At 43.0% G+C, this 23985-nt stretch overlaps 1 protein-coding gene across 1 annotated transcript in view; it reads right to left on the minus strand.

Moving 5' to 3' along the window:
* Positions 1-5943: 5943 nt before the first annotated feature.
* Positions 5944-23985, minus strand: part of efnb3b (ephrin-B3b) — a 79375-nt gene continuing 61333 nt past the window's right edge. Inside the window, exons 3-5 of the mRNA XM_008286209.1 lie at positions 16449-16541; positions 13815-13877; positions 5944-7706 (exon numbers count right to left, since the gene is read on the minus strand). Of these exons, the coding sequence (XP_008284431.1) occupies positions 7279-7706; positions 13815-13877; positions 16449-16541 (584 nt within the window). The 3' untranslated portion in view covers positions 5944-7278. The remainder of the gene's footprint in view (positions 7707-13814; positions 13878-16448; positions 16542-23985) is intronic.

A 23985-nucleotide genomic window follows, 5' to 3' on the forward strand; every position in this document is an offset into this window, starting at 1 on the left:
AGCAAGCAAACTCATTACGGCTTAACAGCCATTAGATTAGCATTAGTTCCTCTTTGAGGCGAATATTGCTGCTGGTTTCCATGGATTAGCAACAGTAGTGAGACATTCAGGAGACATTATAACTACTGGTTTGGTATTGAGTTAGTGATTTGTTGGCAGCCGCTATTTGCTTTATTGTTAGCAACTATCCAGTGATGGTTGGTTGCGCTTAGATGAGCCTCTAGGTAGACTACAAGCAGAACTAATCGAATGCTGAACCACTGGCATATTTTCAGATTTTAGCGCCAACATCACAGTACAAAAACATGCCAAAACAACTACACACTCTATATATTTAAGTCATATAAGCTCTAAGTTATAGCCCTGCTGTGAAGCACCACACACAGCAGTGTTTCCCTAGAGGATGTTACCGCTACTTCTTGACTTCTCAACATGGTTCACTCACGTAGCATAAAGATGGATTTCTTTAGTGGAAAATACAAGCTTTGGTCACCTGTTGTAAAATGAAAAAAGGTATTACAAACAAAGGATTTGAAAAAATATTAGGAATTTCAGTCCTACTGTCCAGTTTTTACATCCATGTGTAAACGATTTTAAGTACGTATTGGTTCATTAGTGGAATCTCTACCTGTGTTATGTCGTGCCCAGACTACAGGGGTTTTAGGCCGATTTACCCCTGTTTCATCCCTTCCAACAATCGGAGAAGAAATCTGGTCTGGGATCTCAGTCTGAGCTGATGCTCGGAACAGATTATTTGGCGATGTGAGGGATTTACAGATCCAGTCTTAACCTCCTGAATTGCTCCCAAACTCAATGGGCACCGCACCGATAACATCAAGCATGTTTGACATTTAGGAGTGAAAATGTGTCTGGAGCAGTGGACACTGTTGCCAAGCAATGCTAGCTGTTCAAACCTTTGAGGCTAACTTTAGCTAAGGATGTTAAAGCTGATAGTTAAAATCTTCCCTCCAGTTCGTGCTGAAAAACTCTTTCTCACTGCAAAGTATTATTACAACAAATCGTTGCACAACAGTCTCGATTTCATGTACATCTGCTTTACCATGAGATCACAATAATCTTATTAATATCCTTAAGTCTGTGATGCACCATTATTTTCCAATCTTGTAGTGTGTGCATGCTTGAGATTTGAGAGAAGAATATCAGTGAATTGTATCGTTATGTGCATGCAACCCAATTTCAAAATCTGAAAGGATTTTAAAACTCCACCAGTCTGAGTCCAGCATTAAAACTCCCACACAAATGTTTTTCACTTACCCTGACTGATTAGTTAACTCTGAGCTGAGGCTACATGCACACAAATATGTTTTCATATTAAAACGGCGATTAACTGAGAACGGTTTCCATCCAGACAAGTGTTTTAGCTCAGTTTCCGAAAAAAAATAAAAATCTCTGTGCAAAATAGCCTAAAAACACATCACATGACCAATCAAACATACTGGGAGGACCAACAACAATGGCAAAGAGTAAGATCAGAGATTTGCTTGACTGCGCAACAGCTGCTAGCGGAGACAACACAAGAAAGGATGAAATTCGTTAGTCATGCTGATTAACCACCGGTAGTCAGAGCTGATGTTTTCGTTTGAAAAATGGTGACATGATTAATCAGGAAACAACACAGTGAAAATGAAAACCTGATCAGAAAGCGACATAGGTGTCCAAGTCATAGTACCCACAAAATCTGCCCATCTAGACCAAAAGTGCAATCATGTAGGTTTCAATATGTTCAGGAAAGTTTCCAAAAGTCTCGCTTTTAGGGCTCCTACAACTTGACGTGTAGACGGAGAAGGAGTGTTTAAAATGAAAACATATTGGTGTGGATGTAGCAGTTGGGTTTAGCTATGCAAGTTATTATGAGATGTCATCAAAGTCTGTGTGAACTATGTGTACAATAGGCATCTATTTGTAAGGATATCATCCAACAATCAATATATGTCACAGTAAGCAAAAGACAGATGTATGTTATAGAATTAACGCTGGCTGAATTCCATTTAGCTGCTTCAGTTTCAGCATCCCTCCCGGCACGTTGGCTCACTGCGACACCATCATGATTTACTATTAAACTGTCTGCTGTGAAAAAAGGGTCTGTGATACCAGGAGTGGTTAGTCAGATAAATAGAGACTGCTGGACTGGGCCTAATTAGAAATCTGTTTTCAATTACAATTCTTCGACCGAGTAAATAACCTTTTTTTAACAAGCAAGATATACTTAAGGTTTATAAGATGATGGCTGGATATACTACCTGCTGGATTGTAAACACGAAGGGAAGGGAAAGGGAAGGAAAATGACAAGACGGCTGCAGAAGGAAGTGGTGACAGCGACTGCAGGTGTTTGGTAGATTAGCAGCCTTAGCAGGGTGCTGCTGAATGGATGTTTACTGTTTGCCAACCTTCATTGTACTTGGCCTCAGTTACAGTGACAGGTTGTCATGGCAGAGGCAATGACAAGTGTCTCCCCGGATCAATGCCGGTGTGTGGCAGTGCGTAAGATTGCATTCGTGTGCGGACATGTGGTGGTGTTTTTGTGTGTGTGTGTGTGTGTAGGTGGGGTCAGTGAATGTGTGTGTGTGTGTGATGACTTGTAATCTACTCTCACACATCACAGATCAAAGGGCAAAGGCAGCTGCCTGGTCATCTCACCCTAGGCCACCCTGGTGGCACAGCACTCTCTGGAAGGGCCTTCAAAACACACACACAGATACACATCCACAACCGGATGAAGCAAATTTTGGAAGGGTGCAAAAGACGCTAACAGTTGCCATAGAAATTTTTCCACAAAGCTAGAGGGAGAGAGGGGTGGGGGGGTTGGGAGGGGGTGGAAATCGAGGAGGAAAAGGGGTGTAGAGAGGGAGACGGAGAATGAAATCAGCTCTGTCAATACGTTGCCAAGCAACACTCAACACTAACGAAGCTGGGGCTTGATAACTTGTTGATAACACCAGTGGGAGAGTGTGTGTGTGTGTGTGTGTGCGTGTGTGTGTGTCTGAAATGGCAGTGTTATTAGCAGAGGCAGTGAAAGAGCCCCTGCTGAGACAAGCCCAAAGCAGAGATAAGGGGAGAGACCTTCTATTAAAGGCAGGGTTAGCGGGCCTCAGGAACTCTCTCACTCACACACACACACAGGCAGAACAAAAGACCTCAGCAGACCCTTCCACAATAATGAATCACACAACAGGACCAAAAGAGTGGTGCTTAAACATTTTTGTTTGTTTTTTATTCAACCTTTTTTTTTTTCCAAACCAGGAATGTACTAGTTTTTTCCTCTCTTTAGAGGTGTGTTGGAGGGGAAGGGCCGGGGGGATAGGGAAATGAGGAAAGAAAGGTCGGGGTGGGGGGGGATCGGGGGTCGCCGTGATGAGTAGACAAGAGAGGAGGGGGGGGAGGTAAGGAGGCGAGAGGAAGAGGAGGAGAGGACACAAAAAAACCCTTCTCACACAGAGGTGTCCCAAATACAAAGTCTCAACACGTCACATATGAGAGCCACCTTCGCTCCGCGGCCTCCGCTCGCCGGCTATTGGCACAAAGAAACACACACTCACACACATTAACACACACACACACACTTTCACCAATGGAGAGGTGAGGGAGCTCGGCAGGAGCTGCTTTTCTCTCTCTCTCTCTCTCTCTCTCCCCGGTTCCATAGAAACAGCACTTTCTTCTTTCTCTTTTCAACATGACAACCAGTGGCCGTGTCCGTGGTTTTTAGAAAACGTTGAGTCGACCAGTCAAACACAAACAGTGAAGGCCAGAGACACAACTTTGAAATAACATCGACATGAAAATCAAACAATCAAAAAAAAAACAAAAAAAACTGAGTCCAAGAGATACTTGACATTCTGCTGAGAGGGAGTGGGGGGAGAGAGGGGGGAGTGGGGGGAGAGTGAGAGGGGGAAGCGGGAGCGAAATGGACTGAAAACGGGGCTTTTTAAGTCGATGCCGTAAAAGTCCGAGAAGTTTTGTTGTCCCCCTCGCGGCAGCAGCCATTTCTGAATAAAACACTGTCATTTTTGGATTTTGAGTGCTCCAAAGGGTCGCAGAAGTTGTTGAAGAGAGAGTAACAGACACTTCATTTGGCTTGGAGGATATTTTAGGTACTCTGAGCATGTTTAAATAGACATAGACTTAACAGCATACATAAAAAACACAAGTCGGTAGTTACAAAAAAGAAGAACTGGAGGCGTTTCTCCTCTTGTTTCATCAATGAAATCAATTTTGATACAGTCAAATACAATCCAAAACTCCTCCATGGTATATATATCAAAACAAAACAAAACAAAAAAAAACATCTGAACATCATCATCATGTGTTGAACAAAGTCAGACGGTTGTGACACTTTAGTATGAAAGATATCTCATTATATGATGTTAGATACAAAACACAGCTGAGAAATGTTGTAAGGTCCAGATTCAACACTGGTTTCACACAGAAAAACATGGCGACAACACTGGAGGCTTTGTGTGTGTGTGTGTGTGTATGTGTGTGTGTCTGCATCGGGAAAAAGTATAAGCTCGCCATTGCCACCCAGTTTACACATAAGCCATAAACATGTTTGAGCAACACAAAACAGCTTTATTAGTATGCACATGTGAACATATTGCACCTCTGAACACAGCGATGTGTTATTGCCCTCCGAGGTTGAGGTGCTGGGCACTAGTGTGTTTGTGCGAGAGAGAGAGAGATTGTGTATGTGTGTGTGTGTGAGGGCGTGGGGAGTATGGGAAAGAGAGGAGAAAACACATCGCACACAGTCACTCTTTTCATCCCTCCCATGTCCATCGGGTTAGTCTTAATCACAGAAATACAGAGTCATATGAAAGTAATCAGCGTGTGAGCGAATGTGTTTGTGGGAGCGCGAGTGAGAGAGAATGTATGTCATTTAATGCAATCAGTAGGCATTTGTGACAGTCATTAAAAGGTGTGAAATTTGTGTTAGGATATGTGGGAGAGGTGTGTGTCGAACAGAGAGAAAGTACTGACTGCCGAGGGGATTTCTCTCATGTGTGTCCGTAGCTAGCAGCGTACCATGTGCGCTTTCATAATAAATGAGTGTGTGTGTGTGTGATACACAGAGATGCGTTTCAACACAAATTTTGGCGGAAAAGAGGAACAAATCTGAAATGTGCCACCTCACGTCAACGTAAAGTGTGACCGAGTCACAGTAGATGCGTGTGAGAGAGTGTGTGATGAAATCTCTCCTTTCCACGGTTAGAGTTCAGCTCCTCTGAAATCCGTTTAGGCTGTCGGTCCATCACCTCCGTTCAGGAGGCTCTCCGGTCAAAGAAGAGGTTTCTCCTCTTCGCCAGCCACTCTTTCATCTGCTCTCTCTCCATCCATCCTTCCTTTCTCGGGGATCCTTCATCTCTCGCTCCTGCCGCTCCCATCCTCCCCTCCCCTCAGCTTCTTTTCTTTAGTGTGCAATTCCTTCACAGTCTTTTCTTTCCTTCGTCTCCCTCCCTCTCCCTCTCTCCTGTTTTTTTTTTTTAAAGTTCTGCATTCAGACGCTGCTTTATTCCTCCTCCCCAGACAGCACTCTCTCTCTTGCCCTTTTCCCTTTATTCTTCTTTTTCCATTTCATCCCCTCTCGCCTCCCCTACCCCACCATCACCACCTCTCCCCCACCCCTAACTTCTTTTCACTTCTGCGTTTCAAAAAAAAAAAAAAGCGTTTGAAAAAAAAAACAAAACAAAACAAAAAAACTTTCATAGATGGTTCTACCTCAACACTTCCACAAACGAGGTCTAAACTTCAAAACTACGGCATAGTACAAGGAGCTATAAAAATATACACAGAGTTCAGAGACCCTAGAGGGGGGGAGGGAGGGAGGGAAGGAGGGAGAGAGGGAGGGAAGGAGGGAGTGAATGAGAGAGAGGGAAGAGAGGAGAGAAACAACCTCTGTTCGCCGGGATTTCTTGTTTTTTTTTTTTTAAAAAAAAGGGATTAAATTAATATACAACGCAAAGGGAACCGGAAGGAAACAAGGTCATTCTAAGTTGTGAAAACCAAAAAACAGCAGATAAAAAATGTCTAGCAACAGAAGTGTAGTTTAACAGAGTGGGTAAAAATAATCAAACAATAGAAAACAGAAAAAAAAACATCTAGAAATTATTTACTGGATATTCATATATATAATCTATAAGTGTTGATAGCGATAAAAAATCTCACTTTTTTTGATATTCGCTCACTATTTTGTGTTTTGGTATTTAAGACAAGTCTAAAGAACGCACGCACAATCACTCACACACAAAGCGCACACTCAGACACACACACACACACAGACTAAACTCCACGCACGCTTATGCAAACTTGCTGTACTGAAGCACACTAACTGCACACACATCTCTAATGTGGAGCAGCAGCGCCATAATTATTATCCAAGTCGTATGCGCACTCGCACGGTCACACACGCACACACATACGCATTATTAAAATATACAAGATTCTGAGTGTCACCGATTGGTCAGACCTCCTCAGGCCTGGGCTTGGTCATGTGACCGCCGCTCAGACGTGCTGATTGGGTGAGTCCAAGGCCCCTGTTTTGCTCAGGAGAAACAAACACAAACAAACTAGAATCCTATTGTTGAGTTAGTGGCAGGGGCCGGTCTCTGGTTGGCTGATGGTGCTCTGAGGGGGGGTGGGGGTGGTAGGCTAGGCGGGTATGGCCTCTGCAAATCAGAGTTCTCCGGTGCTAAGTGGGGTCGGGAGTGTAGGTTCCGTTTTTTTTTGTTGTTGTTTTTTTGTTTTTTTTAATAAGTTGTAGTCCTTTTCTTTCATTTTTTTTTCTTTACTTTTTTAAAACAATTACAATTCCCAATGCCAGGTCCATACTCCTACGAAAAGAGCGTGTGCTGCACACACACACACACTGGCGTTTAGGGGATGACTCTTCAATTCAGCACAAGTTGGGCTCATTTAGCTCTGAGTTAACAAGAAGGGGGCACTCAGAGGCTCTTGCCCATTCGTGAGGGCCTTGTTAGGAAGGGCTATGTACGGTTACGACATTGCCCTTAACACACACTTAGTGGCCCAGTTGTGTGAGGATGGGGTGGGGTGGTTTATTCAGCTAGAAACATGACTGTGGCCGAGGGTGTGGGCTCACAGGGCGGTAAGTGGGGGTCTATGGGGACAATACTGGTAGTATTGAGGGGGTCGGGGTTGGAGCTGTGATGGCAAGCTTTGCTGTGGCTTCATTTGGAGCAGGGGATCGGTTGGCAATGGGTGGAGGGAGGTGGGTGTGTCCAGTCGGCCGGAGCAGTGGCCGTCTCATACTTTGTAGTAGATGTTGGCCGGGCTCTGAGGAGGCATCTCCTGGACAATGTAGACAGGGTGTCCGTAGTCCCCGCTCACCTTCTCGTAGTGCGGGCAGTAGGCTGAGTCTGAGGTCCGCAGAGGGATGATGATGTCGCTGGGCTCGGAGCCATTGTTGTTGGAGCTGGTGATGCCCCCGCCGCCGCCCCGCTTGGGGCTGGTGAGGGAGGACAGCGACAGCGGAGGGTGGTGGGTGTCCGAGTGCTTCGCGTGCCGCCGCCGGTAGCACACGACGCAGATCACGGCGGTGACCAGCAGGAGGAAGGCGGAACCTCCCGCGGCGCCGGCAATGAGGGCGATGTTGGAGGGTTGGAGAGGCCCGTTCTCACCTCTGCCTTCATCTCCAAAGGGTCCTCGAGGCTGGGTGGAGTTTCCAGAGCCACCTGAAACAAACCAAAGAACAGTCTTACTCCGATATCCACAGCATAACAAACTGCTTTCACTGCTTCCCTTTCACAGCATACAACAGAAGTGAGTACATCTCTTTGCAAAATCCCTTCAATGTGAAATGATTCAGACTTGTATCATGTTACTCCTCAGAATGAAGGATACCAGTGTTGCAATTTCTACAGAGATGTTCTCCCATTTAGAAACTGTTTTTTTTTTACAGCTGTTTTCCTTTTCAAATATCCCCAAGGTGTTCTATTGGATTCGAGTTAGAAGACATGCTTGTCCCGTCATAATTGTCACTTTTTTATTCTTCAGAAACTCTTGTGTGATTTTGGCAGAGTGCTTTCCATCATTATCATTCTGGAATATTCCTCTTCTTCTTAAGTTTTCAGACTGGGAGTCATGTTGTCAGCCAGTATTTTTTGTATTTCTACAGGTATTTATGGTGCCGTCTATGAATGTCACCAGCACAATACATTTTGCACTCACGCTTCCCCATATCCCACCTCTGTGCATTCACTGTGGTTGTGTTGGTAACGATTTCAGACAAACAAATTTATCGATGTCCCATCTGATCAGAGACTGTGCTTGCAGCATTCATCAGGCTTCTTTTCATGTTTTTAGCAAAGTTAAATCTTGCAATGTTGTGCCAATGAGAACGCATAGGTTTTCTCTAGGACCCTGTCCATAGATGTTACATTATGTCTTTTACGCTGTCTGAGAATTTTCACTCATAGGCAGAATGCCAAGTCTGAGGGTCACCTGTTTTTCAGAGCTACATTGTACAAGTAGAACACTGTCTGAGGCATCGTTTCAGAAGGATGACCACTGCAGCACTGATCATGCGTAATGTGGCTCGTTCTGTACCTCATGATAATGGCTGCAACTATGTTTAGATAAATATTTAGGTGGCCACCTGTCTCCCTTTATCCTTTTCTATCTTTGTAAAGTCTCACAATCTGAGTTTTAAAAAATCATCTGGCAATTTTTATCCACATAGAGCCATGATGCAGATAGATACAGTTCAGATTTTTTTTTTACGTGTGTCAGTGACCATTTTTGTTATGAGTTTCTACGTTGATGACTGTGCTTTCAACGTAGTCTTTCGAAAGTATTGTTTGATTATTCATTAGAGCAAATATTCCACTTGTCAACCTGGAAATACAGCAATTTTTGAGAGGTGGTACACTTCTGAATCATTTGAAACTTAAGTGATACTGCACAGGGGTGTCCTCAGTTCTGTTGTGAGCTGGATAATGTATGCATATTAATTATGACAAATACGCCCAAGCAATAACAAAGCTTGCTTACACAATTTGTGTTTTCATAAGCTTTTACATACCATTCCTTATGGCTCTGCACCACAATAACATGAGTAATAGTGTTGGTTTAGTTCAGCTAGAGGAGGCTGCTTAGACTTAACCCAGTGGAACGCGGCAAGTATGCAGCAAGTCTCACAGAAGCTTATATGTGGTCTCTTTATTGATGTGATGAAGTGGACAGCAGTGCATATAAAAACGGGGAGGAATGTCCGTAGTGAATATGAGTGCGCTGTACAGTATATACTCTTGTGGACAGCCTGGCTAAGCCACAGTGGGTATCAAGGTAACACACTCTATTTCCCTAACCTTAACAACTGTATTTACTTAGTATTATAGCCAGCCACATGAAGAAAGTCTCCCCACTCTGCTTCTACCGCCAGACCACACACTCCGCCTGACTGCCGGCCTTTCTGCCTTCCTGCTTGCCTGTCTGTCTTTTTATCTGTCTGTCTGTTTATCAAACTGTCTGTCACGCTATCTATCTGTTTGTCAGCCGATTGCTCCCTCTGTCTGTTGTGTGTCTGCCTGAAACCTAAGATCTTCACAGCCTCGGTTTTTCTGTGCAGGGGGTCGGGTCAGAACTCAGCAGGTGAGTGATGGTCCTGAGGTGTGTCGCTGTGCATCTGTGTGCATATTTATAGAATGAGGGCGGTGGGGATGGCTCTGACGCCGGACCGTGTGAGTGTGAGTTGCAAACTGGTTAAGGCCGGTAATGTGAGTCCCTGCTATATAGAGCCGTTGGATTGGTCCATCATTATTCTTGGCACACATCCCTTTCTTTTCTCCCTGTCTGTCTCTCTCCTGCGTCTCTGCTGTTTCCTCGCCCTCCCTTGCTCCGTGGTTCTCTCTATCTTTGGGTTATTGTAGCTGTAATGACCTACCTTGCTCGGAGCTCAGCGCCTAGCAACACAAACACATATGCAGAGACACACACACACAAAGACATGGACATACACATCCATGTAAGAAAATACACACAAATACACCTCATCTCGCCCCCCCTGCAGCTCGGCCCCCTGTTGCGCTGGACTGACTGGGAGCTAAACGCTAATGCCGGACGTCGATTACTCTCCCTACTCCTCCTCCAGCTTTCTTCCTCCCTCCATTAACCCAACATCCCTCATTCTCCATCTCCATTATGACTGCCGCCTTTCACCGGCTCTCATTATTACACCCTGGTTCTTCACCTCTCCTCCTCCACCTATCACTCCCCCGATTTTGCACTTTTCCTACCCGTCTGCGTCCCGGCTTTTCATCACACAAGTTCATACTTTGAGGCCTTATTTCCCCTTTGCTTCCATCCATTTCATGTCATTAGTGGATTTCAACTCAGAGAGAAACATGCGACGGGTCAGAAATGAAAGAACAGGTGAAGGTGATAACACAGTCTCGTCCTTGTTTCTGAGGCAGCTGTCCTCTCCTCTCCACTGTTATTTCTTGAGTATCATTCACATTTCAGAAAGACAAAATTGGCCTCACATTCATTTTTTGAAATATTTCTCGGGACTGTTTTATAATGCTAGGCACACATGCTTCCGCTAAGCTGTTGCATGTATGCAAATTTCGGAAATTTTGTCAAAATAAAGTGTGAATCAATGCGTGTTTTCATCAACAACCTTTATATGAATACATTCAAGAGGATGTGACAAAATTACATAATTACTGGAGCAGCAGTAACTCATGCATTATGGCATCTCATTGCTGCTTCCCACATAACATAGATTTTTGCGGAATTAATTTGTCTCTTCCCACCCATGTGTACGAGGTGGTGATACAAGAAGGGCTTGGTGTGCACAAAACCCCCTCGTCAGGAATCACACCAGGAACTGACACCCTCGCTGCTTCGGTTCTTTGTGGGGTTTTTTTTTTTTGCTGCCATTTCTGATGAAGTGATGGCATGACACTTCTTTTACATTAGGGGGTTCACAGGCAACATATTAGAAAAATCTGTATACATTTTTATCAATATCCCTGGATTTTTTGGTTGCACAAACTGAACTGAAAAGGAGGTAAACAAAAACTTTCTTAGATTATTAACACAAATAAAAGGAGTTCAAATTCAAATCTTGACCTTGTCTTGACCAATGAGTGCACACTGTTAGCCTGCATGGCAAATCAAATGACACAATTCAGTTCCGATGTACATAAATGATTCAAATTTGGTTGCATTAAGATTATGTTCCACAACTTTTTAAACATATCTGAATTTGAAGTTCAATGGCCTAAATCAATACGTTTTATTCCTGACCACTTCATCTGATGGAAGCCGATGTCTGACAAACTGAAGATACATAATATGTCTTTATAATAAAAAAGCTTTTCATAATTATGACTTTATTTTATAATGATTGAATACTGTGTCTTTATGTTGTGACTTCATTCAGCATTTTCATAATTATCACTAAAGTGCTCAAAATTAGTACTTACCATCTAATAATGGCGACACACTGAGTCCGGATTTGTGGAAAATATTCTAAGTAGTTACTCTAAGAACTTTAGAAACCTCATTATAGTGAAATTGTATTATCCTGTTTTTTTTCTTCCTCCCCTTTGCCCTCAACCGAACCGCTCGAGGCAGACGGCAGCCATCCTTGAACTGGTTCTGCTGCTTCCTCGATAAACTCACATTATTTTGTGAAGTGCCCTTAGATGTCTTATGATGTGAATTACCGTTGCATACATGAAGTTGAATTGAATAATTATGACATAGAACCTCATACAAAGTCCTAATTATAATATACCTTACACTACATTATTACACATATAATTACACATACATTGTTATAACATAATATGCAACAACTTTTTTTTATTTTAAGTGGCAGAAATACAGATCCATATGTCATGGCATCATCTTTAAAAAATGTATTTTCTTTTCAGGAAAATAATGTTTTGTCTGTTGATGCTATGTGTCCAGCGACACCAAATACTCAGCACCCATAACCAGCTTTCTTATGGATGTGATGTGGTACATATATTATTATACTATGTAACATCATTTTGTTTTCCAAGTGGCTGAAGCAGGCTTCTGTACATTATGGCCATCGCTTTAAAATATATCAATTGCCCTTTTGAGAAATTATGTTTTTCTGTTAAATTGGTGTGAGCAATGGCACCAAATACCCATGAGCCTACCAACCGTTGGCCCTTTCTGAAGTAAAGATTAGGGGCGTAACTCAAAGCTACTACTTGTTTCACACATTTCGATATATTCTGGAGGCAACCCTGCATTCCCCTGGTCTGCACAACAACTCTGGTGAAAAACGATGAAAAGATATTGAGAACGAATCCAGCTGAATGTCAGAGTATTGAACTTAAATCTATCTACACCTCCATGCATTAGGCCTGCAGACTGTAAGTGTACATTCTGGCTAATTTGCATCTTAAAAAATCCTGCTGATTTCGGTAATGGCAGTTCGTCTTCACACTATGGGGACAACAATCATCGGGAGCGCCTTTTTCTATGATTTGAAACAAATTTATGGATATCTATCCTCAGCGGACATCTGCAAAGAGTGAATTAGCAGCAAGTGTATGATTGTGTGTTTTGATTTGGCTGAGTTAAGTTTGTGGCAAATTGGGTGATAGAGAGGAAAAAAAAATAAAAAAATTCAGACGCTGTTCACATATTCAGAGAGCATTACTTCTTCATACCCCAATAATGTATTTCTATTTGTTTACATCCCAAGTGAGGATCAGACGAGACAAACAAACACAATGAGAAACCAGCAGTATTCCAGTTATTAGCTGAGATGATCTCACATGAGGATTAGAAATTCTGCCATAACTGTCGTGTCAGGAGTCAAAGCAATCATTTCAGATATGTTGTTAAGTGTGTGTTAATACATCCTTGTCTGACAGTCAAAAATGTGTAAAACCCCTTGTTATATATGTGATTAAATCATTTTGGTAGTGCGAGTTATCTCTCTCATTCGAGTAAAAACAATGCATACTATTGTTGCTTACTTCTCACATACAATTCTCACCTACATGAGGTATGGACAAGTGATTGGAAAATGTGCGAATGGCCCAATTCACACATTTGGCATAGTACACAAAATCATCAGAAAAAAAAAAGGAGAGGAATTAACAGAACTGAGAGTGAATCATGTTCGTTCTCCTCCGCTGCATAACTTTGAGGTGCTGCATGAATCTAGCCTCTCTCCATTTACATCTCCTTGTTCTATTCCCCTCTCCTCTTTGCTTTTCAATTATTGGTTTCTTTCTCCTTCTTATGTGCCTCCCACTTCTACCCACTCTGCTGCATCACTCCCCAATGCTTCTTCTTCTTCTTCTTCTTCTTCTCTCTACTCATCTTTCTATAATTCTCATTTCTTTCTTTCTCTCTTTTTCGACTAAACTACAGAATCCAGGCCGCCCAAAACTAATGACAATAATAACTCTCTGAAATGTCGCCGCCGCTTCTTGCCCTCTCTCTTCCTTTCTCCTCCTGCCTCTTTCTTCATCCCTCTCTTTTTCTTGTCCTTCTCCCAAGGTAGCTATTAGCCATCCATTCCCCGCCTGCAGCACTTAGCTCGAAGGGCCGGGTGCAGAGATGAGGAGGAGAGGGATCGAGAGCAGGGGGGAGCGCGAGAGAGAGAGAAATATGGAATTAAACAGAGAGATCCGCAGATGTCACCGCTGCACATTCTCCATCTGTCGCTACCTCCCTCCCTTTTCCCACTGCTTTTCTTTTTTATCTACCAGTCTTTGCTCATTCCCTCCATCCATTTTGTGGATGATCTGCCGTGGATTATCTCCATTTGGTTTCCTGCTTACCTGGGTTTCTGCTGGTGGTGCGTCCCGCTGGCGGCTCCTTCTTTGGAGGCAGTCCATATTGACCTAGGGATAAGAAATAAGAGGGGAATATGAGCGGAATTACCGAGACAGCCTCCATCTTCTGCAACAACCAAAGCTCTTGGAATTGGAACCAATAAGTGACATTAGCAAAGAGAAGAGCACGCCAGAGAGAGAAATAGAGACAGAAGAGGTTTAATAAAGCTTCCCTCCCTTCCCTTCCCATTATCGGAGAGCACATATTGATTGGGCTCCGATGTGCAGCGTATGAGCACTTTTCCATTTGTTTGAATGGGAAACTAAAGAGAGGCCGTTTGTTGTTTTGGCCTGACTGAATTTACACAAGGCCATAACGGCTTGTAATCTGTAGTCGCTAAATCAGGCCATCTGTCTAGCAAGCCCTCAGTAATGGTGATGGCATTAAAGTGCGTTTATGTGACACATGCAAACGCATACACACACACACACTCACGCAAATCCAGCAATTGTAAAAGTGCTACTCCTCAGAGCTGAAAGAGAGGGTTCAGAAAATACTAATTTGGTTTGCTTCTGAGCCATCTGGCCTACAGTAGCCTGCAAGGATAGTTATGTTGGGCTGTGACAATGCAACACTGCAGTTCATGCAACATTTTAAAAAGAAAATCTGTTGTTGGTCATTGCAGCAGCAGGGAAGAAGAAAATAGATATGACCATGGAGTGCTTCTGGATGAAACTGTACAGTAAACCCACAAATATTCGTGTGTGTGTGCGCGCGTGTGTGTTTGTGTGTTAGCGCACAGGCATCAACCTATATATACTGACATTTAGAAAAGTATAAGGCTATTGGCTGGCGGCTCCCTCTTGACAGTCAACCAAACAGAAGTTAGGGGCGGTGCAGGCTGGATCAATAGGAACTGCTGGGTGGTCAGCAGGGGCGACCAGAGGGAGGTTCGGGCTGTACGTGTGTGTGTGTGTGTGTGTGTGCATGTGACAGATCCAGAGAGCAAGCAAGATAGATAAAGAATAAAATAAGAGAGGACAGGTCAATGTGTGTGTGTGTGTGTGGGGCGAGAGGGCAAAAGCGTGTGTTGCAAAAGTGTGTGTGTGTGTGTTCCTCGAAGCGGAGCACAGAGCCATATCTCATCAGAGATCACCATGAGGCGGCACGCCGCTTATTTAGACGACAAACAACACAGACGTGACCTTTCAGCCACGTAGCAGATAAGATGGAAAGACAGAGGAAAAGAGTGAAAATAACAGAGAGGGGGGATTCGGAGGGAGCGTTGTAAGTCGAGATGGCCGGCATGCAAAGTGAAAGGGAGGTGATGAGGACAGGGAAATAGGGAATTTGTAAAGGAAGCAGGCAATGTTGTTTGAATGAAAATAAAAAAAAAAAAAAAGGCAAATGCAGGGGGGAATAGAGAGGAGGTAGAGGGGAAGGACAGAGCAGAAAAACAGACAAAACCAAGAAGAAGAACAAAGAAACGGCAAAGAAAGATGGAAAATTTGAGTGTGTGTATGTTTCCTCTTTAGATTTATGTTAAAAAAAAATATATGTGTGGAAGAGAAAGGTCGCTTCCAGTGCCCACTGGTGAAAGAGCCAGGGGAAATGAAGTGTGTGTGTGTGTAGGTGTGGTGGCATTTCTATTGGGCTAAGCTGACTATGCTGATGTTACGGGCTGATAGAGCCACAACAGCGCCACTTGACTCTTTGCTGAAGAGCACCTACAACACACAATGCCTGATAACACAGCATAGATCAAAGAAACAGAAATAGGTTGGTGTGTTTGTGTGTGTGTACGTGAGGGGGGTCATGTGAAGGACAGGTGCCTATTATGTGTAGAAATGCGCAGGTCAGTGAAAATGCTTAAATTGGCCTTTTTTTCCTGCTGCTTTTTTTTGAAAAACCTGCATGTGAGGGTCATTACCTGCGAATATTTTCCAAACAAATTAGGAGCGTGTGCAGCCACGAGTCATTAAAAATCACTGACTGTGTGCTTTAACAGTGAATGGAGTCATTTTGTTATCATGCTTTCGCTGGCAGGTCTGCTGTGTGGGGGGGTGAATGTGTGTGTTCTGGCGTGTAGGTGTGTGTTCGTACGCCTGCGTGGACACCTCAGTTGCATGTCCGCGTCCATGCTGTGCACTCTCGTAATCGTGTCGACGCGCAGACACGGGTGTGTGTTTGAGTGCGTGTCCAGCGTGAGTCAGTAGCAGTTAAAAGGCAGAGTGAGAAGGGAGTCAACAGGGCTCATTAGAGCTGACTGATCCCACACTTCTCCACTGTTCTCACCACTTAACGAGCCCTAATATGCTCAGTGAGAACACACACGCACAAAGAAAAGGTACGTGTGCGTTTCGTGGATGTTATGTGTGTGTGTAAGAAATAGGAAGATTAGAAAGATGGCTTTAAAGTGGAAGTAGCTGCACGCAAGATAAGGTGCACTAATTAATGTGTGCCGCTCTGTTCCGTACAGATGTGAGATCATACTGTGATTTGATTGTGTATGATGCATGAATAACAATGCACGTGTTAGCGAGGGAAGAAAAGTGCGCCGCACATGGGCTACATATGGGAGAGCTGAAGTGTGGTTGTTGTGTGAGAGAAAACAGAGCGAGAAAGGTGAGAAAACTTACTCTGTCCCACTTTCAAGACCACCTTCATGCCTTGCGTGGCACACACTCCGCCTCTCATGCTATCCAGGCCTTGACGCGTCCCGTCTGACGTAGCTGGAAGGATGGAAACACAAAATTGCACAATTAGACAAGTAGCAGGGAGGTGTACAGACACACAGAAACACCCCCCACTCATCCGTTCAAGCCACACAGATTCCCACTCTCTCTCTCAATCTATAGCTAACACTGGCCTCTATTCATATGGTCAGCCATTCCAGAGAGTCGGCGGATGACATTTGCAGAGGCAGCGATTTAAAACTCTACCAGAAGCTCTGAAATGTCAAACTACGAGGCGGCAGCACTTTAATAAGTCCTCATTTAGCAGTCTGCTGGAATTCATTAACACCCCCGCTGCGCCGCATGGACTCAACCGCTTGCAGTCAACTGCAATTGCTGCCTGGGCTGGAGAAAGAACAGGAGAGGGGGGCAATCTAGAGAAGCACAGACTGGCTGATGGAAAAAAGGATGGTAATCCAATCAGGAGCGTATATGAAATAAAATGGAGCCCCTGAGACATAAATCACTGTGTGATTTGAGTGAGAAACTGGACTTGATTGGTAAGAATACAGACTGTGTTGGATGAGTTAAAGCTCCAACTGGTAATACCCCATTACTATTACTGCTTGTGTTTTAATTAAGAGAATTAAAGAGATTTTTTTATTTAAAACTGATGTGTTAATATGGGCAATGGGGGATTTAATAGCTAAACAATAAAAGTGTTTCTTGCATCGGAAAACAAATGCAACAAATAAAAACAGTCAAGACACAGTGTCAAACTTCAAATCAGCACCGTACCCTGTTCAAGAATCAAACAAACATGATGCTAAGAGGAGGGCAAAGGAGTTCAAACAGTGCTGGCAAACGCCGCAGACAAGAAGAGGGTGTGTGGGTGTGTGTGGGCGGATATTACTCACACATTGTGGGGACCAACATGTGAGTTACAGTAGCAAGACTTTTGTTTCTTATTGGGACAAAAAACAAAAAAAAAGGGTCCTCTTAACATAAATAATTCAATTTTTAGTTGAAGACATGTTTGAAGGTTAGGTTGAGGTCAAGGTGAGGGAAACGTAAGTGGTATTATGTGTGTGCATTCCGTACATTGTGGGGTCCTAAATGTGTTTAGGGGGAGTTGTCTTCTTGGTGGGAACAAAATAGAAGTCCCCTTAATGTAGATCATTAAATTTGAAGCAAGACATGTAAGGTTGGGTTGAGGTCAAGGTTAGAGGAAGGCAAGTAGTACTAGTAGTGTATGTGTGTGTATGTGGTCGGTATTATTGATGTTGTTGGGACCTAAATGTGTTACTGAGTTTTGCTACAGGGACATTTTACGGTGAGGACATATTTAAAGGTTAAGGGTTAGGTTGAGGCAGATAGAAGTAAGAGTTGATGTTAGTCACTGTGTGTGAGTGTGTGTCTGAATTCCTGACACACTTCTAACACTTCTTCTTACATAAAGCATGTCAGTGAATGCATTAATGATCATTGGTCACAAATGGTGGCAGAGGAGGAGGAAGAAACATGCAGGGGGGAGAATTAGAACCAGAGGAAGAGTAAAAAAAACAGAGGGACAGAAATATGATGAGACAGTGAGAGAGAAGAGAAAGGAAAGAAGGATAGTAGAAGCGAGGGGTGAAGAGATGAGAGAGGCGCTCATAGTGAGAATCACACCTCTGCAGCCAATGTACCATCGATTGTGCAGCCGGTCTCAATCATTCGTACACAAATGTTCTCACAGTCTCTTGCTATGATTTCACTCACCACCCCGAATCACAGCAAGGCACAAACTTCTATAAGTGTCTTTAAAGTTTGAGAAGACGCAGAGACTGATGAGAGGACACAGTGGCTTGTAAAAAAAAAAATACAGTAAATATATTCCTCCTCCCTCCACCACCCCTGCACACACCACCCGTCTATCCTTATTTTCACTGTTACAGCCCTCGGGGCTAACCCTCACCTCGTCTCCTTTAAAAAAAAATATAAAAAATTATTTTCCCCCGTCATTTCCCTTCAGGCTATAGATTAGCCTGTCTGAAGCGAAGCAGAAAGGGAGGGATGGCGGATGGCTCGGGAGGGAGGGAGAGGGAGAGAGAAAAGGTGTGAAAAAGAGGCAGCTTTACTTCTAACACCTCCCTCTCTCTCTCCCTCCATCCCTGCAGGATGCAGAGTGTGAAAGCAGGAGGAGGAGAGAAGCAGGCGGAGGTCAAGGCGAACAGCAGTATGGTGGGAAAGCCAGTAGACAGCGATGGATGAAAGGATATATAAGGAAGGTTTAAATAAAGTGCTGTGAAAAAGTTTGTACATTTCTCAAGCTTTTTCACTATCCGGTGTGGTGGAAAATCATTTAAATCATAGTATTTTTTTTTTCTGCCTGAGATCTCTGAATATTTTCTTTTACACTAATGCAGGAAGACAGTTTCCTTGATTTTAATGAAGTTCATATAAATGGAAAGAAGCAGAGTGTGCTAAATTAAGTACAGCACTTTCATCAAAGCTTAAAAAAATATATCCATGTTCCTATCTTTGGCTCAGATGTCACGTTAATGTTGTCGCAACACACTTTGAACATTATCCAAGAAATGTGAGTTTAGGATATAGGGGGTACTCTGATTTATTTATTTTTTTGTAACATTTAATAAAACAAAAAAATAACTATCATGCCAAAAAGACAGAAAATGAGTTTCGTCATCTATGAATCAAAAACAGAGTAACCAGTGAAGTGGGGCAAAGTGAGAAAAATGTGGAAAGAATGTATATTTTTTTCTTTACCGATGACACACTTTTATGTGTGGACTTCTCCCTTTTATATATAAAAAGTGCTTTTAACATTCATCCTCTGTGTAAAACATAAATTGCACTGAATAATGTATACAATTATAATAATTTCATAAACTAATTCAAAGCAGCTGCACAACACAACATTTATTTTTTAACATAATTAATTACATATTCATGTCCTGGGGCATGTTGTACTTGAAAACATAATTATGAAAACGAAAGATGTGAACCATAATTATCTTAAAACTAGAAAGCATAAAGATGAGAAATTATATGTTGAGAATAAAAATCGACTTTTTTTTAATATTTTCTGATCAACACGGCTCTACATGCAGCCGATGAACTAACTGGAAGACAGCTTGCGTTAAAACTTAAGGTGGTGACATAGGAGAGATTACATGAAGCGGGACGCAGTGGGAGGTATAACAGGACTGTGATAACGAAGGACTGTCGGACTAAAAAAAGACAGAAGGGTGGAGGACAATGATTTCTGAGAGTAATAACTACTGACACATGATCGAGGACAAGAAGGTGACGAGAGAGAAGGGAGGTGAGGAAGATGAGGGAAATGAAAGAAGGAGGAGGAGGAGGAGGTCGCTCAGCGAAGTGAGGCGGGAGACTGATTGCCTGTGACAAGCTGTTGGTGATATGATGGGGACAGGAGACTATATGAGACAACAGAGATGACCCCCGAGCCTGGTGGACAGAGTGAGAAGGGAGGGAGGACAAGATTTCTAGAAAGAGGGTGGGCTGGTAAAAGTTAAAAACAGAAAGTAAGGAAAGAGTTTAAATGACATGATAGATAGCGGAGAGGTAAAAAACTCTAATGTCTCCATTATAGAAAAGTGGAGCAGTAATGGATACAAAGAAGAGGGAGAGACAAAGAGAGACAGAGACTGAGAGCAGGAGAGCGAAATTGAACCAGGAGAGCTTCCACAAATGTGATTTTTGCAAATGCAAGCTATTTTTTTAACATCACAATCAACAGGTCACAAATATCACAAAGGCAATTTTTGTTAAAACAGTGAACTGTATTATGACAAATCCTCTTAAATCCATTAGACATGTTACAGGTGCCACTATTTCTGTGAATCTCAATTTCACAGGAACAAAGCGAACAAAGAGATCATAGCTGCTTTGCCCTTGGATTGAAAAATATTACCCTCCCAATTTTTGGTTGCTAAACACAGAAAATGCTTCAAATTCCCCTGCACTTGAGGGGGGAGAAGATATCACCGCATCAAGGTAGAAATAATCACAGAACATCCTGATGAGAGACGGAGATGAGAGCGGGGGAAAAGATGGGGAGATGTTGGAATTGGCGTGCTTCAAATCTTTCCCACCTCACTTTGGGAGGACGGAAAGATTAAAAAAAAAAAAAGAGAGTGGGGAGGAGTGTATCGAGCAATTTAGGATTAGATAAGAAGAGAAAGGAGGAAGAACAGTGAGAGAAAAATAGGGAGACGGGGAGGGAGAGGAGGGATGAGTAATTGAGACAATGATCAGCAGTGATGGGGGGGATGTGAAGCGCCAGAGGACAGAGGAGAGGAAGGGCGTCGCTCCGCCACCCTCGTTCGACAGGAAGACAGGAGGGAGAGGCGGAGGAAGTGGAAAAACTTAATTAATGAAATAATACTGCAGTCAACCTCAATCAGACTGCACAGCATCATGGCCTTGCACACAAGGAGGCAGCAGGCAGGCAGGAGGGAGGAGGAGGAGGAGTGTGTATCTAGTCCATAGTAAAGATCAGACAGTGCATGAGAGTCCTTCTCTGTGTTTTTATTACAAGGGCAGAGCTGGGCTGGGGCTCTTCCCTGCCTCTGCTCAGGTTTGCCCACAGTGTTGAAAAAGTGAACGATGATTCCACTGGAAGCACATTGTTCATTCATTTAGGGACTTAAACCCCAGGTCTGACTTGACACTTGCAGCGATGGACTATGCAAACTTATGCCATTTGCATTAAGGCACACTGCAGACCTCAGTGTTTGCCCTCCCACTCTATTCTGTCTCAGCTCTCCCTGGTTATATATTCCACACATGCTGAGTGACAGCCGGCCTTCCGCAGCAAAACACTCGCTTCTGTGTGAGTGATGTGAATTTGTGTACATGCTGATGTTATAATTTCCATCACGTCCTTTGGTCTAGTTTGGGACACGACTCACATTTCACTCTGCTCAAAAGTCATGAGAAGTGCTATTTTATTGCCTGATTTCCCATATTTCTGGTTAAAATGGGATTTTGCTCTGAGACAGAGTGTATACATTCTAGCTCTTGGTGCAATATGCTATTGTAGGAAATGGATGCATATTCTGAGCCGGCATTTAAACCCAAAATATATGCCTGTATCCAGTGTTGGATTTTTAACCCTCTGAACCCCAAAACCTTCTGACAGGTTTGAATACCAAGCTGTCTTATTTTAAAATAAAAAAAATCACTGAAATTAACTACTTTATCGGAGCCAGTGTTGGTAAAAACACAAAACACTGTCAGATTTTCAACAATCCTTGAACACTGAACTGTCATTGAAATCTAAGCTTAAAATTATGTTTGTCACTTTATTTTACATGTCTCCATTTTTTGAAATTGCCAGAAATAAACTCTTTGCTCCATCCAGATGCTGTGAAAACAAAAAATCTACATTTGTCAGCACAACCATGAAGTACTTTACAAATGTAAATAGTTAGATATCTATAATATGTAGATTCCGCACCCCCCCCAGTATTAGTAACATTTGTGACATTGGTAAAATAAATAATCAAAGAAATGTACCTTTTGTTTCTTCTTGCTGTAGAAATGATGGCATTAAAACTGTGTCATGAAGACATTTATGAGTTCTCTTTATATCTAGCCGTCATTGTGTTGTTTCCATAAAGGTGCAGGACTTTATATTGCAGTGAAAAACGAGCCCACAGTGAGTAAAAATTAGAGCGCAATGAAACACACAAAGGAACTATGTGAGGTTCAGAGGGTTAACCAGATGAAGTGAACAGCTATCTTTGAACAGAAAAGAACAACATTTGCATCTTCATTCTTGCATCCAACTGATCATCAAATTCAGTTTATTTTCTTCTTCTTCTTGTTTTTTTTTTTTTTAGAATACTGAAAAAAAAACTTTTTTTTGTTTGCACATATTCTATAGTTTTTCAGCCACAAGCGGTGCTGAAATGATTTCTTTCAGGCTGCAATTACATACAAATCAGAGGGGAGGACAGAAAAAACTTGTACAGAGCCTGAAAGGCAAAACCCAGGGCAAAGGAACAACTCCAAAGCTCTTACTGCTGCTTGAGAAGCTTAGATTTGTGATCAGACAGCAATAACATAAAGTGACAGGGATGACCACAGCTGCTCTCTTTTTTTTCCTATAAACTGAAAGATAGTGGCTTTATGGTATGAGGATTATTTATAGACATTTACATAAAAGAAATGAAAAAATTATGTGAAACAATAAAAGTGAGGGTGACATGCCGCCCACTACATCTCCACACCCTACTTTTTGCCAAATCTGCTTTAAGATTGTGGATATTGCTCAAAAAAAAATTGGATTTTACTTGAAGATTACAGAATATAAAAGGCGCATGAAGGAAAAGTGGGGTCAACAAGGGCCCAGAGTCATATTTTCCCCGAGGGACCCCAGGCAGATTAATGTCATTTGAGAAGTTATGAAAGTGCTGCTGTTTTTCAGTTGTTTTCTTTGTTTGTTTTTGAGGGATTGCGGCGCAGCTTTCTACTCCCTGCTGCCGTGCACCAATCCTGCATGTGTGGTCGAGCTATTGCAACAGTCCAAGCTAGCTACTGTTACCACGCTCTCAAATTACAAACGCGCTTTGTGAAGTGGCGACATCTTTTTCCGATGACGGCGAGATTAAAGGGAGCAAAAAAATGGGAACGTGGCGCGCAGCAAAAGACCAGATTAAACAACAAACGGAATAAATAAACAAGCCAACGAGAGCCAGGAAGGAACAAAGCTCGCTCGTGCTGTGCCGTCTCACGAGCACGCCGGCGCCCCCGCTCGCCTCTGGTGGGTGCGTTCGCCACGTCACAAGTGTGTCAGGCTAATGAATACAATGATCGAAAATCCAAACGCGACGCGAACAACACAAATGAAAGTGGGTGTTTTTGTTTTGCCCCGGGCAAAGCGGTGCATGTTAAGGCTCGACTGTGCATGTCTGTGGGTCTGTGTCACTCTGTGTTAATTGTTCCCATCTGTGTAAATCAAGCATTGCTTTACAGCAGCTTTAAAATCCTCCTTTTAGTTCAACCTGTTGGGCTTTTTGGACCACACTCTCCGGAAACTGCCACAAAACTAAGTTTGTAACTCGGCTGGACTGTGAGGTGTAGGTGTGTGTGTGAATGCAGCAGGGTCTTGGGGGTGAGATTTACTGAATCCTTCCTGTTTAAATTTGTAGTCCCTCACCCTCTAAAGGTTCTATGAGGTCCATGTGTGTCACCACGATGATGAAGAGCATATAACCTGATCCCCTCTCCCTTGAGGCACGGCTCAAGGATTCATTCTCGCTCCCTCCTTCTCTGCGTACCCTCCTCGCCTCAAAAATCCTGGATCTCGCCACTGAAATTTCCTGTAACTAAAAACGTCTTCATAAATCTCCTATGGCGCTTTTATAACCTGGCTATGACGCATTAACGAAGCTATCACAAGCCATTACCTCGCCGCGGTGGCAAAGGCATTAAGTTGTGTACTGAGACAGAACAGGCATTATTTTAG

Source organism: Stegastes partitus, unplaced genomic scaffold, assembly GCF_000690725.1.
Source record: "Stegastes partitus isolate 25-593 unplaced genomic scaffold, Stegastes_partitus-1.0.2 Scaffold442, whole genome shotgun sequence".
NCBI classification, from domain to species: domain Eukaryota; kingdom Metazoa; phylum Chordata; class Actinopteri; family Pomacentridae; genus Stegastes; species Stegastes partitus.